The sequence below is a fragment of the Pseudoliparis swirei genome, chromosome 15 (assembly GCF_029220125.1).
Source record: "Pseudoliparis swirei isolate HS2019 ecotype Mariana Trench chromosome 15, NWPU_hadal_v1, whole genome shotgun sequence".
Lineage (NCBI taxonomy): Eukaryota > Metazoa > Chordata > Actinopteri > Perciformes > Liparidae > Pseudoliparis > Pseudoliparis swirei.
The window spans coordinates 3,556,796-3,573,874 of record NC_079402.1 but is presented as its reverse complement, the minus strand read 5'-3'; the positions used below and the strand labels follow the sequence as shown (position 1 = coordinate 3,573,874).

General features: G+C 41.1%; 2 protein-coding genes across 2 annotated transcripts in view; both read right to left on the bottom strand.

Moving 5' to 3' along the window:
• Positions 1 to 269: 269 nt before the first annotated feature.
• On the bottom strand, positions 270 to 15,063 carry LOC130205657 (collagen alpha-1(II) chain-like). Its single transcript, XM_056433154.1, has 18 exons — positions 14,998 to 15,063; positions 14,821 to 14,874; positions 14,679 to 14,732; positions 13,286 to 13,339; positions 13,029 to 13,082; positions 12,856 to 12,909; positions 11,627 to 11,680; positions 11,294 to 11,347; positions 10,879 to 10,932; positions 10,705 to 10,758; positions 9,979 to 9,996; positions 9,690 to 9,743; positions 8,864 to 8,926; positions 7,723 to 7,888; positions 5,680 to 5,789; positions 2,938 to 3,018; positions 1,438 to 1,620; positions 270 to 799 (listed from the first exon to the last, which is right to left on the bottom strand). The coding sequence occupies exons 1-18, from the start codon at positions 15,061 to 15,063 to the stop codon at positions 650 to 652; spliced, it is 1,377 nt and encodes a 458-aa protein (XP_056289129.1). The 3' UTR covers positions 270 to 649.
• A 1,865-nt stretch (positions 15,064 to 16,928) lies between these two features.
• The window catches only part of LOC130205656 (collagen alpha-3(V) chain-like), an 86,797-nt gene continuing 86,646 nt past the window's right edge, over positions 16,929 to 17,079 (bottom strand). The window contains exon 46 of the mRNA XM_056433152.1: positions 16,929 to 16,980. The gene's annotated coding sequence lies outside the window, so the exon portion shown is untranslated. The remainder of the gene's footprint in view (positions 16,981 to 17,079) is intronic.

Genomic DNA, 17,079 nt, shown 5'->3' with positions numbered 1-17,079 from the left:
TACACATATATATATATATGTATTTATATATATATGTATTTATATATACATATATATATATATATAAATATATACATACAGTATATATATAAATATATACAGACTCACATATATATATATATACATACATATTTATATACACACATACATATGTGTATATATATATACACACATACATATATATACACACATATATAGATATATAGATATATATAAATATATATATATATATATAAATGTACACACACACATATACACTGTGAGCAGGCTGTGACTGAAGCCCAAAATACATAACTCACATAAATCAAAACACAGAAGAAAAAAAAACATTGGATATTAAAGGATAGAAAAACCAAAAAAGACATACATTTTAAATTATTCAATACATGATAAAAACGTCTCTGTAAACAAAATTGACTTCTCCGTGAAATACAACAAAAAAAGCCTCGGGGAGACGCTTCGTGTCCTCTCAAATTCATGAATATCGGAGTCACTCAACTTGAGAGATCAAATCCTCCCCAAAACCAGAGGGACATCTTCTGAAATGGGGATGAGCTGTGGTCAGCGGTCCTCTGGGTGTCCCATCACGTGAACAGAGGTGTGTGTGTGTGTGTGTGAGTCCTGGCATGGCACCGCTTGTGTAGCACCTCTAGCTGAAACACACGGGGCCGACGTTGAAGCCGAACTGGTGTGTGACGTTGGCTCCGCCCATCAGAGCCACGTCTCTCAGGGGGAGCAGGTCCAGGTCCTCGAACTCAAAGACGGACTCCCGGGGTCCAGAGGGGGTCTCCTCTCCAGGCTGACAGACAAGGACACAAATGCATCATTATGGGGGGGGGGGCATTCAAAATGCAAGGAATCATCACTTTTTTAAAGTTTGGGGTCAACCAGACACTTTGGTGTTTTCCATGATCACTCACACTTTTATTGATCAAATAAATTGCAAAATGAATATAAAATATAGTCAAGACATTGACGGGGTTATAAATAATGATTATTATTGGAAATATTAATGTTGTTCCTCTTGTGGCTCAAAGGAAGGCCAGTTTTATAGCTTCTCTCAGCAGCATAACTGTTTTCAGCTGCGCTCACATAAAAAGGGTTTAAAGGGTTTTCTACCCCTCCGTTAGTCTTCTAAGGAGATAACACAATGTACCACTAGAACACTGGAGATGGGCCTCTACACACCTCTGTAGAGACTTCATTAAACACCAGAGAATAGTCATCTACACATTAACTATGTAGAGAGAGTATTTATGATTCATTTTATGTTATCTTCATTGAAAAAACAGTGCTTTACTTTCAAATCCTCCTTTGAGCTTTCCAGGTTCTACAGCAGGTTCAAGGGGGCGTTGAGTTCTTCCATCCAACAACAACAAAAAACTACTCACAGACAATAAGAACTACGAAATCGGACTTTTTGTGCATTTGACGTACCACGCAGTCTTTAAGCGCCCCGAGGTAACTCTGCTTCCTCGAGTCGGTGAGGAACTTGACGTCCCGGTCAGTCTGGCCCAGCCGGTGTCCCGGGTGGCAGGAGAAGGTCATATTCTGGACGGCGGTGTGGCTGTGCAGCCTCAGGAAACGCATCTGGACCACATTCGCACCCGGGTAGTAAAACTGGTGCGATAGGAACAAGAAGTTAACGCAGTAAACAACGTCAGCAGTTTGAAAAACTAAGAAACAAAGAAAATTAATGGAAAAAATAACATTTATTAAACCAGAAAGATAAAGCACGCCTACTACGAACTATTCAGACATTCTATCATATTCATTGAATGTGTTGATATACACTACCGTTCAAAAGTTTGGGGTCATCCAGACAATTTCGTGTCTTCCATGAAAACTCACTTTTATTTATCAAATGAATTGAAAATTGAATCGAAAATATAGTCAAGACATTGACAAGGTTAGAAATAATGATTAATATTTGAAGTATTAATTTTGTTCTTCAAACTTCAAGCTCAAAGGAAGGCCAGTTGTATAGCTTATATCACCAGCATAACTGTTTTCAGCTGTGCTAACATAATTGCACAAGGGTTTTCTAATCAGACATTAGTCTTCTAAGGCGATTAGCAAACACAATGTACCATTAGAACACTGGAGTGATCGTTGATGGAAATGGGCCTCTATACACCTCTGGAGATATTTCATTAGAAACCAGACGTTTCCACCTAGAATAGTCATTTACCACATTAACAATGTATAGTGTGTATTTTTGATTAATGTTATCTTAATTGAAAAAACAGTGCTTTTCTTTGAAAAATAAAGACATTTCTAAGTGACCCCAAACTTTTGAACGGTAGTGTAACTCTGGTCACATGACATCTATTATTCTGTCCATCCTGGAGAGGGATCTTACTCTGTTGCTCTTGACAGTTGTTCCTGATCTGATGTGAGGTCAAAGGTCAGAGGGTGTGTGTACAGATTGCAAAGCCCTCTAAGGCAAATTCGAAATTTGTGATATTTGGCGATATTAATTAAACTGAGTTATTGTAGAACATCTTCTCTTGTGAGGAGCGCTGTATCTCCAGCTTGTTTTTTAATGTCCAAGTGAAGTCTCGTAAACCACCCAATGCCCTCCAGTTACAACCAACTCGAAGAAGAAGCAGCCAATGATTCCACTGGAGCTGCATGGGGGCCATTAGCGCTCGTCTTCAGGAAGTGGGACTGTTTCTGAAATGACGCTCATTGGCATCGAAAGGAGCCAATTTTGCCGATGACCTCATTTAAATATGTGCAAACAACCCCCCCCCCCCCCCTTTGCGGGTGCTTTGATAAGCACATGGCTCCTCTTAGTCCTGTTTGTGCAGGTCGAGCAGCTGCAAAAAAAAGCTGCGTCATCCTTTTTTGTGAACTCATCGTCAGTCTTCCTGCCCGCCAAACATCCGACGACACCGAGCGACAGAGTCCACACTGGGCTGAAGGTTCCGTTACCTGAAAGCCTCGCTCCAGCCGGCTGAGCCACTGGTAGGACCCTTCATCAGAAAGCTCCTCCATCCAGGCTTTGATGGGCAACTGCAGGCAGAGAAGAAGAAGAAGAAGAAGAAGAAGAAGAAGAAGAAGAAGAAGAAGAAGAAGAAGAGGAAGAAGAAGAAGAAGAAACAAGAATGAGAGGAAGATACAAGAAGAAGAAATAGATAGAAGAAGAAGAAGAAGAAGAAGAAGAAGAAGAAGAAGAAGAAGATAGAAGAAGAAGAAGAAGAAGAAACAAGAATGAGAAATAGATAGAGGAAGAAGAAGAAGAAGAAGAAGTGGAAGAGGAAGAAGATACAAGAAGAAGTAGAAGAAGATACAAGAATGAGAGGAAGATACAAGAAGAAGAAATAGGCAGAGGAAGAAGAAGAAGAAGAAGAAGAAGAAGAAGAAGAATTATGTGAATTATGCTGCATTTATGGGGTGTTGAGATCATCAGAAGAATAAGTTCCGACTGGACACCACATGCCGAGATATCGTCATGTCGTGCAGAAACGTGACGGAAGAACACAACGTGAGGAACTTTAGATCAAATCACTCATCGCATGTCATTTCCATTTGGTTGTGATCGTTAGTTTATGTCCACATAGTGACCTAGATTAGTTAGAAAAGTGATTTTTAACTTGAATAACAAGTCAGGGACTCGGGCAGCAACAACTCTGGGACCAAATCCCCAAAGTCAGGCTTCAAAGTGTTCCAATATATTTGGATATGACACCTCACACACAACCCAAAGTCAGAAGAACGAGCTTGGAAGAATCTATAAGGATCTATCCATCCATCTCTCCATCTATATATCTATATATATATCCATCATCCATCTATATATCTATCCATCTATCCATCTATCATCCATCTATCCATCCATCATGCTTCAAGGTAACCACCATCATACCTGTGCCAAAGAAATCCACTCCGTCCTGCTTCAACGACTATCGTCCAGTGGCACTGACCCCCATAATCATGAAGTGCTTTGAACGACTAGTCATGTCGCATATCAAATCCATTCTCCCCCCCACTCTGGACCCTTTCCAGTTTGCATACCGGGCCAAACGGTCCACGGAGGATGCAATCTGCTCTGCTCTCCACCCAGCCCTCACCCACCTGGACAAAAAAGACTCCTATGTAAGAATGCTGTTCATAGACTTTAGCTCAGCATTCAACACAATCATCCCACAACAACTAATCTGCAAACTTGACCAGCTGGGGCTCAACACCTCGCTGTGTAACTGGCTGCTGGACTTCCTGAGTGAGAGGCCACAAGCAGTGCGGGTCGGCAACAACACCTCGAGCAGCATCACACTCAGCACAGGGGCCCCTCAGGGCTGTGTGCTCAGTCCCCTGCTCTTCACCTTGCTGACTCACGACTGCAAAACCAGCTACAGCACCAATCACATGGTCAAGTTTGCAGGCGACACAACATTGATAGGTCTCATCACCAAGGATGACGAGACCCTCTACAGGAGGGAGGTCAACCTTCTGACCACGTGGTGCGGAGCCAACAACCTCCTGCTCAACAACAGCAAGACCAAAGAGATCGTTGTTGACTTCAGGAAAGGCCACACCCATCACCCACCACTGACCATCAGCAGTGCGGACATTGAGCAGGTCAGCAGCACCAAATTCCTGGGGTGGAAATCAGTGAGGACCTCTCGTGGACAGCCAACACTACATCGCTGGCAAAGAAAGCACAGAGGCGCCTCTACTTCCTCCGAAACTGAGGAAAGCAGGAGCCCCCATCCATCATGTGCACCTTCTACCGCGGCACCATCGAGAGCATCCTGACCAACTGCATCACTGTGTGGCGGAAGCTGCACACCACATCAGGAACGCCTGCAGCCATAGTGAAGGCAGCTGGAAGGATCATGGGTGCCTCATCCCCTCCCATCCCTGCAGGACATATACAACACCGCCTCACCCGCAAGCGACCTCGATTGGAGTGACCCCTGCCCCTCACACGGTCTCTTCATCTATCCTCTGGGAGGAGATCTATCCATCTATCATCCATCTATCCATCTATCATCCATCTCTCCATCTATATATCTATCCATCTATCCATCCATCTATCCATCATCCATCTCTCCATCCATATATCTATCCATCTATCCATCTCCATCCATCCATCCATCTATCTTAAGGTTTCTAACACGAGTCTCTGTACTCTACTGCTCATACCAGACCAAGCCGGGTGATATTGAGTTGAGCAATGATTTGTTTTATTTCTTCTGAAGAAAACTTTTGATTTAATAGATAAATAATGTTTAATGTGTTACTTCGCACTTCAATTTGCCAAAGTCGTCTAAATTCACAAGAAATACCTTCAAAGGATGCGGGCAGACATGGACGATTTAAATAGATTATCTCTGGCTTGAGGAACAATGTCCATATTTTGAACAAAGTTTTTTTATTTTTTTTGTAATAAAGAGTATAGTCTTCACTTATATTCACGACACCTTTGGGTCTATCTTTCAGTTTTGTAATAACCAGCATTGATGCATTTCATCTTTTATAGGGAGGAAGGCATCGTATTTCGGAGGGGAGTAACTGTAAGGTGTGTGTGTGTGTGTGTGAACAGTCAATCTCAGTCAGTGAATTAAATATTGTGCCATTTCAGAACTGATACTGTATGAATCGGGTCCAAACCACCGAAATAAGATAACGCTATCGATCCAGAGGAGCAATATCCCGGCGGTGTCCTCGTACCTGAGAGTCTCGAGGATGAAGGCACGTCTGTTTGGAAGTGGAGGAGAAGCTGCAGTAGGCCAGCAGAGCGTCCGCGGTGCTGCCCTGGTTGGGGTCGATGTAATACATTCCTGGAGGGGAAAGGTCACGCAGAGGTCAATGAGATCATCAGGGATGAAACGAGCGAGCTCCACGGCGACGGAAACGACCCGGAGCAGCAAACAGGACGGCGCTGGAGAAGTAGTAATAAAAATGCACACGTCTATCTTATTTTTTTTCTTTTTTTTATTCCTCTTGTGTATTTGTATCTTGCAGATCGTCTCTCTGTTGTTTGCTGCCACTGGCTGTGGGCCATCAAACGATGACAATAAAAACCTCTTTATCTTTATCTCTTGCTCTGGCTTTTAACAGCAGAGCAAAGTGATGAGCACAGATCACATGGATCTGATGACATTGAAAAGCCATCAAATGTGTGTGTGGCCTTCAGGCAAATTACATTTTAATGTTGCACATTTTTACGAGTGTTTTATCATTTTTTATCCTTTTCTGACAAACAAGCAGACAAAAAAATGCCATTAAATATCGATTGAATCCGAATTTTAAGCATAACCTTTTAAAACAGAACTAAAATCACTATTTTCCGTGTGATTTCAGATGCTGCTGAGAATTTAAACAAAATAAATTTTTCGTGGTTGCTCAGATAGATGTGACCCTGGCCACGAGCTCTGGGTGTCTGTAAGCCGAGGTCCAGTAAAACCTCCACAGCGCCCATGAAAAAAAGACTTATGCGTAATTCCTGTGTCATAATTAGAGTTTCTAGTTGAAACAATATATATTCTGGATTCATTACAAATCAACTGAAATATTGCAAGCCTTTTATTCTTTTAATATTGCTGATTATGGCTTACAGCTTAAGAAAACTCTAAAATCCTATCTCATAAAATTTTAATATTTCCTCAGACCAAGTTAAAAAAAGATTTATAACAGCTGAGTGTTTGTCAAGGCTCAGGAAACCCTTGCAGGTGTTTCGAGTTAATTAGACAATTCAAGTGATTTGTTTAATACCCTACTAGTATACTTTTTCATGATATTCTAATATTTAGAGATAGGATATTTGAGTTTTCTTAAGCTGTAAGCCATAATCAGCAATAAATCAGAATAAAAGGCTTGCAATATTTCAGTTGATTTGTAATGAATCCAGAATGCATGACATTTTTGTTTTTTTAATTGCATTACAGAAAATAAAGAACTTCATCACAATATTCTAATTTTCTGAGACAGTCCTGTATATTGTAGCTGAAACAGTAATAAAAAGAGTGCTGGAAGAAGTGTTGAAGAAGCTCTGAATGAGGTTCAAGTTGTGAATGAAAATGTAAAAAAAATAAGAGTTCTAAATAAATAGAGGACAATCGTCTGCATAGAAAATTCTGTAGGATGAGAGCGTAGCTTGTGTGTGATTATGTACTTTTTCTGTTTGTCATCAACATGCACATGTTTAAAGTTAATAATATTAATAATTAATATGTATTTGATTGTTCAAATTCTAAATATTACCAGATGAATATATCATGTCTATGTTTTACAAAAGCTCATACAGAGGAAGACGCACACATGTAACAGAGAGGACCGGGTCCACATCATAAGCCAGTAGAAACAATTTAAATAGTATCTAAAACAGTAAGAAGAAAGGTTATTACTGAATGAGGTTGCTTTGCTTAGAATTACATTTTAAAATAATAATAATTTGAAATAAATAGAGGACAATCATCAGCATAGAAAATTCTTGGCGTTTTGAACTCAACTCTGAACTGTAAGATGAGAGCGTAGCTTATGTGTGATTATGTACTTTTTCTGTTTGTAATCAACATGCACATGTTCCTGTTTCTAGTAATAATAATATTAATACTTAAATAGCACCAGATGAATATATCCTATGTTTCAGAAAAGCTCATACGGAGGAAAACGCACACATTGTCACCAAGAGGACTTGGTCCAGAACATAAGCAGCTCTACGACTCCCTAAATAATATATAGACTGTTGATGTCACTATTTGGGGAACTGACCGCTGCTGTATCCGGGGTGACAGGCCCAGAGCTCCAGGCACGTGGTGGCAGGATGCTCCTTGCTCCCGTCGGGAGGGTCCAGCATCAGCCGGAGCTCCCGCTGCAGCGAGTCGAGCAGAGTCTGGAGCAGAGGGTAGTTGGGCCTGTCGGACATGTACATCAGGGCCTGGACACGGAGAGACACACGACACACGCTCACTTGGATTGCATCATCACGACACGTCCCAAAAGCTCTGATGGGTAGCAGCTCGTAAAAAAGACTATGACGAAGAGATGTCACGCGATAGATCCACCATCACGATATGGATGGCGGAAAAACGTGACAGATACGTAACGATATGGAAGCGTTAACTCACAGAATGAGAGCTGGAGAGGAGCGGTGTCGTGTTTACGCGTCAAAAGATAACACAAGATAAGGACGCCGAATATCTTTATATTTAGCTTTTGAGAGGACAGAGCAAACCACACCCCTTTTTATTTATTTTGTATTTCTCTTGCTGTTATTACCTTCGCATTGAAAATGCGGAAGGTTATGTTTTGATCGCCGTGTATTTATTTATTTATTTGTATGCGTGTTAATCGCGTAACAAAAAAAGTTGTAAACCGAATTGCATGAAATTTGGTGGGATGATTGGTTATTATCCGGGGACCATTTGATTAGATTTTGGGATTGATCGGGTCAAAGGTCAAGGTCATGAAAAGGTCAAAATCTTCTTTTTACCATAGCCCGGTCAATTTCTATCCAATAGGCATGCAACTAATGCCAACATGTTCATAAGTCAATGCCCAATCTAGTGATATGCGAAGGTATGCACTCTACCGAGTGCCCGTTCTAGTTATAGTCTGTATTCATTTCTGTATATATGTTCTATCTGTGGTGAAAAGACCCCAAAAAAAGGCTGATGATAAAGGCTTTCGTAGTGAAATACTTAACCTTTTAAGCACCAAGCTTTTTTTAGGCCTCTGCTCCGAAAAATTGCAAACCCAAACTAAAAAGGCTGTATCTCTGCAGCACATTTTTACCTTTTTCCTTTGTTCAGATGTGTACATATGAGTATATATGTGACTGGGTAAGAGTAAATGAAGATGGCACACAGAAAAAAATATAAAAATAGGACAATGAGGACATAAATCACACGACCTTGAGCTGGGTCAACGTCATGTTCGGGGACAGTCCAGGAGGTCCAGGTTCCCCAGGCGGGCCCTGAAACACAAGGAAGATGCACATATATAGATAGATGCTACAACATTATGAATATTGGAATCCAGGTGTGTTTAGGTGTTGTTATTTATCAGAGAAAAAAAAAAGAGGCAGCGAGATGAAAGCCTGAAGCCAGGGGTCAGCGACCTTTCCTATGCAAAGAGACATTTGGCCTTATTTTACATCGGATAAAATTAATAACCTTGTTAGAAACATCACCCAAACCAAATCGGTTAACTCTAGTTTAGTTATTTGTTAATGTGTGATATTTATTATGCTTGTTATGTTTTAGATATAAGATATTTATATTGTTTGCTTCAATGATTTCTACATTTGTTTTGTTGATGTAGTCTTAATATTAGCCAAAGCTATTTAATATCACAGCTATAGCTATGTATATATATATATATATATATATATATATATATATATATAGAGAGAGAGAGAGAGATACATAGTCATATTATATATACAAAAACTAGAGTTTGTTGTATTTATGAAATTATAGAACCAGAATAAAGACAATTGTTGACAGTGTATGTCTATTTTACAAGTTAAATCTTATGAAGAAGAGAACAATAAATACACTGGTCAATTAATCAGACTACTATGCAGGTCCTAAACACATATGCAAACTCGACATATCTCATATCTGACATCTTATTTCACTTTAATTTTTTTTAGATATTTGTAGAAATGTCAAAAAAAAATGTTGGCAATTAAAAATTATTTTCAGCGTTAGTTTGGTCCTCCGTTGTAAACTTACCGGGAGCCCCTTCCTGCCGGGCAGGCCGGGAAAACCCTGGTAACCTTTCAAACCCTGCAGGTGGAAGAAAATATGATTAGCATAACTCACGATTCAGCACCGCTCTGTCCATTAAACACAGAACACGTGGATATGGAAATACAGGACGGAGAAAAATCACATTACATTCTACGGCTTTATGATTATACGATCAAAATGGCATCACAATAAATCAAACCTAGGAACCAATCAGCACTAAGTGAGTTTGATCTGTCAGGAGAGAGAGAGCTGTGAGTGGATGATGTCATACCTTTAATCCAAACAAGCCCTGCACCAGGGGAGAGAGATCAGGAACATGGCATTAGGAGGGTGTTCCCACAGGAATGTGCATTCATTTGTTATCTGCTGCATTAAGAACCGACTGCATGAGTTAAATCAATGGACTCCGCCCCAGCTCATTTGCATATAAGGACACATAAATGTCACGCATAAATAAATGAAGAAATACGTGTGGGCACATAAATGGAGACATAAGAAAGAAAGAAATACAGAAATGTACAAAATTATTTATTTAATGATGTCCTGTTTAGGTATAACTTATATTGATTTATTCCTGTATTTATTTATACATTTATTCAAGCATGTATTTATTTATTCTTGTATTCATACATTTATACAAGCATTTATGTATTTATTTCTGTATTTATTTATTTTAGATTTTATTTGTTTATTCTTGTATTTATTTATACATTTATTCAAGCATTTATGTAATTATTCCTGTATTTATTTATTTATACATTTATTTAAGCATTTATGTATTCCTGTATTTATTCATGCATTTATTTATTTATACTTAAGTAATTTTCTGTCCTCTATATTTATCAGACACAATCTGGATGAAGTATCTGAATGACAAATGAACTGCAATGCATTTTTATATCTCTCTTCAGGATAATAATAAATAAAATGCGTCAGCCATCTGTCTGTGTGCTTTGCAAAGTGTATTAATATTGAAGTATTCTGACGTTACGCTTACAGGCAGACCTGGCATCCCCGGTGTTCCCCTCAGTCCTGGGAGACCAATATTTCCCTAAAAGAGAGAGAGGAACATAAACGTTCATCTGAGACATCATAAAGACATATTTAAATAGTGGTAACACTTCCATCATCAAATCATAATAAATCAAACTACAGTATAAGTGTTGTGTACCTGCTCTCCTATGAAACCCACTGGACCTGGCAACCCATGCAGACCACGAATACCCTGCGAAAACCAGAAGAGAACGACGTACTTAGAGAGAAAATAATGACAGTGTCTCAAATTAAGGATGAAGGATCTCACACTAATGACATATTGGAGTATCTAATAAATAAAAGTGCTTCTTTTCTCATTATTTTGGTTAGATAATGACTTACAGGATCATTTTTAAAGAAACAACATACATTGTGGATTAATTACATTTAATTATGCTAAAATACTTCCTTCCAAGAGTTCTGTTGTGTTCATATTGGACATTGAAATGCAATACTAATAGATTAATTTCCATTATGTTCCATACTTATTGAATACAGAGACATTATGTGTATCTGCATGTGAAGACGATGCATCATGGCAGCTCCCTAACCTTCATGCCGTCATCTCCAGGGGGCCCGGAGAGTCCAGGGTCTCCTTTGTCACCCTGAGGACACAAACAATATGGTCTGATGATGATGATAATAATAATAATAATAATAATAATAATAATAATAATAATAATAATAAGTCTCCTTGAACCCGACTGGGAAAAGTATTCTCATGAGCCTGAACAGTAGATCTGTATAAACAGTAGTTTTTACCAGGTGTGTTCATAGGATTTTGTGTTTCATTCATAAAATCACACATCATATGTGTGGTTGTTGAACACACACCTGGTGGAGACCTGTGATGTGACAACACTCTTCTACTAGTTTGGCTTTACCTCTTTCGCCTTTCCACCTCGATCGCCCGTCTCTCCTCGTACGCCTGCGATTCCCTTGGGGACAAAACACAAATGAATAAATCACTTCACGTCCTGAACGCGTCGGAAATACACGAGGGCAAAAATGCCCGAAGAAATATAATGTTGCCCCCGATGTCACGCGGAGAGGGGCAAAAAAAGAGTGAAGAGGACTACATTCTAATTGTTAATAGTTGTTGTGCTGGTATGTTAATAATAATAATAATAATACATTTAGTTTATATAGCACTTTTTAAAGTACTCAAAGACACTTTACATGCTAACCACTGACCCAACACCAGCACCGTTGCTTCTTTCCTTCCTTCCTTCCCCTTACTTCTTTCCTTCCCCTTCCTTCTTTCCTTCCCCTTCCCTCCTTCCCCTTCCTTCCTTCCTTCCATCCATCCATCTGTCCACCCTTCCTTCCCCTTCCTTCCTTCCTTCCTTGCCCTTCTTTCCTTCCTTCCCCTTCCTTCCTTCCTTCCATCCAGCCATCCTTCCTTCCCCGTCCTTCCCCTTCCTTCCTTCCTTCCTTCCATCCATCCATCCGTCCATCCTTCCTTCCTTGCCCTTCTTTCCTTCCTTCCCCTTCCTTCCTATCTTTATTCTTTCTTTCCTTCCTTCCCCTTCCTTCTTTCCTTCCATCCGTCCATCCATCCTTCCTTCCTTCCCCTTCTTTCCTTCCTTCCCCTTCCTTCCTACCTTTATTCTTTCTTTCCTTCCTTCCCCTTCCTTCTTTCCTTCCATCCATCCATCCTTCCTTCCTTCCCTGTCCTTCCCCTTCCTTCCTTCCTTCCCCTTCCTTCCTTCCTTCCCCGTCCTTCCCCTTCCTTCCACTTCCTTCCTTCCTTCCATCTATCCATCCATCCATCCATCCTTCCTTCCTTCCCCTTCTTTCCTTCCTTCCCCTTCCTTCTTTCCTTCCATCCGTCCATCCATCCTTCCTTCCCCTTCCTTCCCCTTCCTTCCTTCCCCGTCCTTCCACTTCCTTCCTTCCTTCCTTCCATCTATCCATCCGTCCATCCATCCTTCCTTCCTTCCCCTTCTTTCCTTCCTTCCCCTTCCTTCCTTCCATCCATCCGTCCATCCATCCTTCCTTCATTCCCCTTCTTTCCTTCCTTTCTTCTTTCCTTCCTTCCTCTCCTTCCTCGCCCCATTTTGAAAGACGGTTCATCTTTAAAAATAAAAACAGAAGAGATAAATCCACTTACGATGAAGCCCGGCCATCCGGAGTGGCCGACCGGTCCCGAGTCCCCCTTCTCGCCCTGAACGAACAAACACAATAGTTCAATTATGCATCAGAATTAATCTAATGTACATAACCTGTGTCTCTTTTTTCATATATTAATATATATATGTATATATATTTATGTATATATCCCACCGTAGATCCTCTGTCTCCCCGGGTCCCTCTGACTCCGGCCTTCGCCCGTTTGCCCTGTGGACACGTAGGCAATGTTTCTCAATGAGGCGACCACATGTTTATGCATGAGACGTGCAGCGGCCGTCATGGAGCGGCTGCTTCCGGACATTTCACCCTTCTTTCTTTCTAAGCGTATGCACGCAGCGGCTTGTCGAGTCCACTTTCCAACAGTACACACAAAGGCTCTTCTCACTGGAGTGAGAACAGAGAGCTCTTACCCTCCTCCCCACGTGACCCGTCTTCCCCTGGGATCCGTTCTTGCCGTCCTCTCCCTGTCGAGGTGAGAAACACACAAACTGAGGGCTGAAAAGGCTCATGGGTAAAAGTTAGGGTGACCGCATCCATAACACCAAAAAGGCGGCGCGACGCGGTGAATAATTGACGTGTCCGGGTCACATCACTCTCAATAATTGCAAATGCACACAGAGGTTCAGAGAGGTTGTAAATGAGGGAGATATCTGATTGGCTACAGGTAGGTCTATGTTGAAAAAAAAGGCATTTGCGAATCCAGCCACGGCAGGGGAGTCTCGAAAACCCACAAACAAATGTGTAGCGATCCACAAACAAACAAATCCTAATTTATTTATGTGTGCGTTGGAATATTATTGTGAATCGTTCTGCGTGCATTTGTGAGTCACGAAGATTCACAAATGCGCACAGAACATTTCACAAATATATTAAATTTACAAATTTACATTCCAATGCACACGTGTATAAATTCCGATTTATATAAATGCAAAAGAAGAATCACAAGTAGATTTATGCGTTTCTACGTGGATTTGTCTATTTGTTCGTGGATTTATTTGTGGATAGCACTGTATTTGTTTGTGGATTTATTTGTGGATAGCACTGTATTTGTTTGTGGATTTATTTGTATATATTTGTGGACAGCACTGTATTTGTTTGTGGATTTATTTGTATTTATTTGTGGATAGCACTGTATTTGTACGTGGATTTATTTGTATTTATTTGTGGATAGCACTGTATTTGTTTGTGTATTTATTTGTGGATAGCACTGTATTTGTTTGTGGATTTATGTGTATATATTTGTGGACAGCACTGTATTTGTTTGTGGATTTATTTGTATTTATTTGTGGATAGCACTGTATTTGTTTGTGGATTTATGTGGATTTATTTGTGGATCGCTCCACAGTTGCGTAGGACTTCTGAGTCTCCCCTGGCATGGCTCAACCTGTAAATGCATTTTTTTCAACATGGACCGATCTGTAGCCAATCAGATGTCGTCCCGCCTTAGAGGGGCGGGGCTTATCTATCTTCTTCATGGTGGATGAAGGAAAAGTTAACAAGCCACGGAGATAAGCCCCGCTTACGGTTACCATCTTTTGTCCTTATTATGTAATAAATGTTAAATATTTAACTACAAAGTAGAAATGCGTGTTTGATCATTTTTTTCCCATTCAATCATACTGGGATGTTTTGATTAGCTGGTCCTACCAAAATAAAAAATCCACCAGCCGCCACTGGTTGGAATGAAGCAGAATAACCTTCAAAATGGGTCCAATGATTGTTTTCTAGGATTTCACTAGAATGTATAAAATATGTATTTCTGTATATGTATACAGACATCAAACGACTCTCTGAGGCTCTCACCTGTTCCCCCGACACGCCCCGTTTCCCCTCCGGCCCTGCTCGTCCTACAGCTCCCTGCAAAGCAGTTAGAAGTGTAACGGTTTCAAAGCTGTAAAGATGACAACACACACACACACACACACACACACACACAGACACTTACAGGAGCCCCCGTGGACCCTGCAGGACCCTGGGGTCCCATCTCTCCTGGAGGCCCCTAATAAAAGAGAAGCAAGGGGCATAAAAACAAAAAGAAACATGAAGGGGGGAATAATGATCATCGATGGCATTTGACATCAGAGGAAGTCTGAAAGAGAATCAACAGCTGTTTGGTTCTCACCTCCAACCCGGGCAGAGCCGGGGGGCCTTGGATCCCAGGCAGACCATCCTCCCCCTGCAGGCACATTATTGAACTTGTTTTATGGATATTTTGCACACAGTAAATCTACATTTGTAGCATTAGAGTGTCCTCAAACAGCGTTGTGAATATTCGCATTACGCTGTTCGTGTGACTTTCACACAGTGGATACTGACCTGCTCCCCCGCAGGACCCGGGGTCCCTGGTTCCCCCTTCAGTCCATGTGGCCCCTCCTCCCCTTTAGCCCCCTGGGGTCCCTGAAGTCCAAGTGGTCCTCCGGGACCCTGTTGTGCAGACAATGAAGACCAAAGATGTCGTGTGAACTCGATGTTTCACCACGCCCGATAACTACTCACAACTAAAGTTACCAAATTCCATATTCAGCAGAGCACACACGCAGAACAATAAAGGTTCTTAAATGGTTCTTTAAAAGATGTTGTGGTTCTACTGAAGAACCATCACCTCCTGGAGAACCATTTTTTCGTTTGAGGCACCTTTAGCGGTTCTTTAAAGAACTTTTTTAAGGACATGGTTCTTTAAAGAACCCTGGTTTGAAAGGTTCTTTGTGGAACCAGAAATGGTGCCTCGAAGAACCTTTTGTTGAAGGTTCCTTGAGACACCTTAATAGGTTCTTTGAAGAACTTTTTAAGAAAATGGTTCTTTAGAGAACCCTGGTTTGAAATGTTCTTTGTAGAACCAGCAATGGTGCCTTAAAGAACCACGTGTTGAAGGTTCTTTGAGGCACCATTATAGGTTCTTTGAAGAACTCTTTAAGGACATGGTTCTTTAAAGAACCCTGGTTTGAAAGGTTCTTTGTGGAACCAGAAATGGTGCCTCGAAGAACCTTTTGTTGAATATTCTTTGAGACATCTTTATAGGTTCTTCGAGGAATTCTTTAGGGAAATGGTTCTTTAAAGAACCCTGGTTTGAAAGGTTCTTTGTGGAAACAGAAATCGTTCCTTAAAGAACCATTTTTTAAAAGTTCTCTGAGAGACCTTTATAGGTTGTTTGAAGAACTATTTAAGGAAATGGTTCTTTAGAGAACCCTGGTTTGAAATGTTCTTTGTAGAACCAGAAATGGTGCCTTAAAGAACCATGTGTTGAAGGTTCTTTGAGGCACCATTATAGGTTCTTTGAAGAACTCTTTAAGGACATGGTTATTTAGGGAACCCTGGTTTGAAAGGTTCTTTGTGGAAGCAGAAATGGTTCTTCCATGGCATCACTCTGAGGAGCCACTTTTAGTTCCAGATGGCCCTTCATGTTTATGTGTGTTCTATGATGCACAGACTGCTCCTACATTCAGGATTAGGTTCTACTTTGTGAAGGTACTCACAGGCGGCCCCAGCCCCCCCGGGTCCCCTCTGACGCCGCGGGCCCCACTCGTTCCCTAGCACAGGAACACAGAGGGCCAATGGATGCATGTTCCGCCATAGCTGAACTGTGTGAGCCACGTTGTGCAAAAATGTGACGTGGAAATGGAGATTACCCGAGAGCCTTGTGACCCCGCAGGTCCGATAGCTCCAACAGACCCGGAACCCCCCTGGAGAGATAGAGATAGATATAAAAGAAGGTGAACCAGGAGGACCAGTCTGGCGTCAATCAGGTGATTACTGAAAGCCTCATGAGTCCCTCTCTATCAAAAGGTTTCTCTCTTTTTGTCGTGATGACCACATTGTGAATGTATGACAGCAGCTGGTTACTGAAGGAAGACAAAATACCTTCTGGCCTTGAGGTCCATCTGGACCCGGGAGTCCACGGGAGCCGGTGAGTCCCTGAAATGAGCACAAACACGCCTTAAAATATATATATAGACAATGAGATCATCAAAATCTGTGAGATGAATCAATAACTGTGAACAGTTCCCTGAGGCAGCTCTGCGACAGCATCAATGCATCCAGGTAACCAACTCACCTGTAACCCCGCCAGACCTGCCGGTCCCACTTCACCCACCAGCCCCGGTTCACCCTATTTAAAAAGGGGTTGACATCAGAAATCAATCTGACTGATCAGTTTTATATTCCAGCTGATGTGGAAGAAAAATTCTGAAAATCACTATTAATCACT

What these genes read in the sequence shown, in the direction of transcription:
- LOC130205657 (XM_056433154.1), bottom strand. Translation starts at nt 15,063, where the DNA reads ATGTGCCTGCAGGGGGAGGATGGTCTGCCTGGGATCCAAGGCCCCCCG. An exon ending in TGGGTTTCATAGGAGAGCAG is followed by an intron (nt 10,759 to 10,878) that starts GTACACAACACT and finishes TCTCTCTTTTAG; the next exon opens with GGAAATATTGGTCTCCCAGG. An exon ending in CCGGCAGGAAGGGGCTCCCG is followed by an intron (nt 8,927 to 9,689) that starts GTAAGTTTACAA and finishes CTTGTGTTTCAG; the next exon opens with GGCCCGCCTGGGGAACCTGG.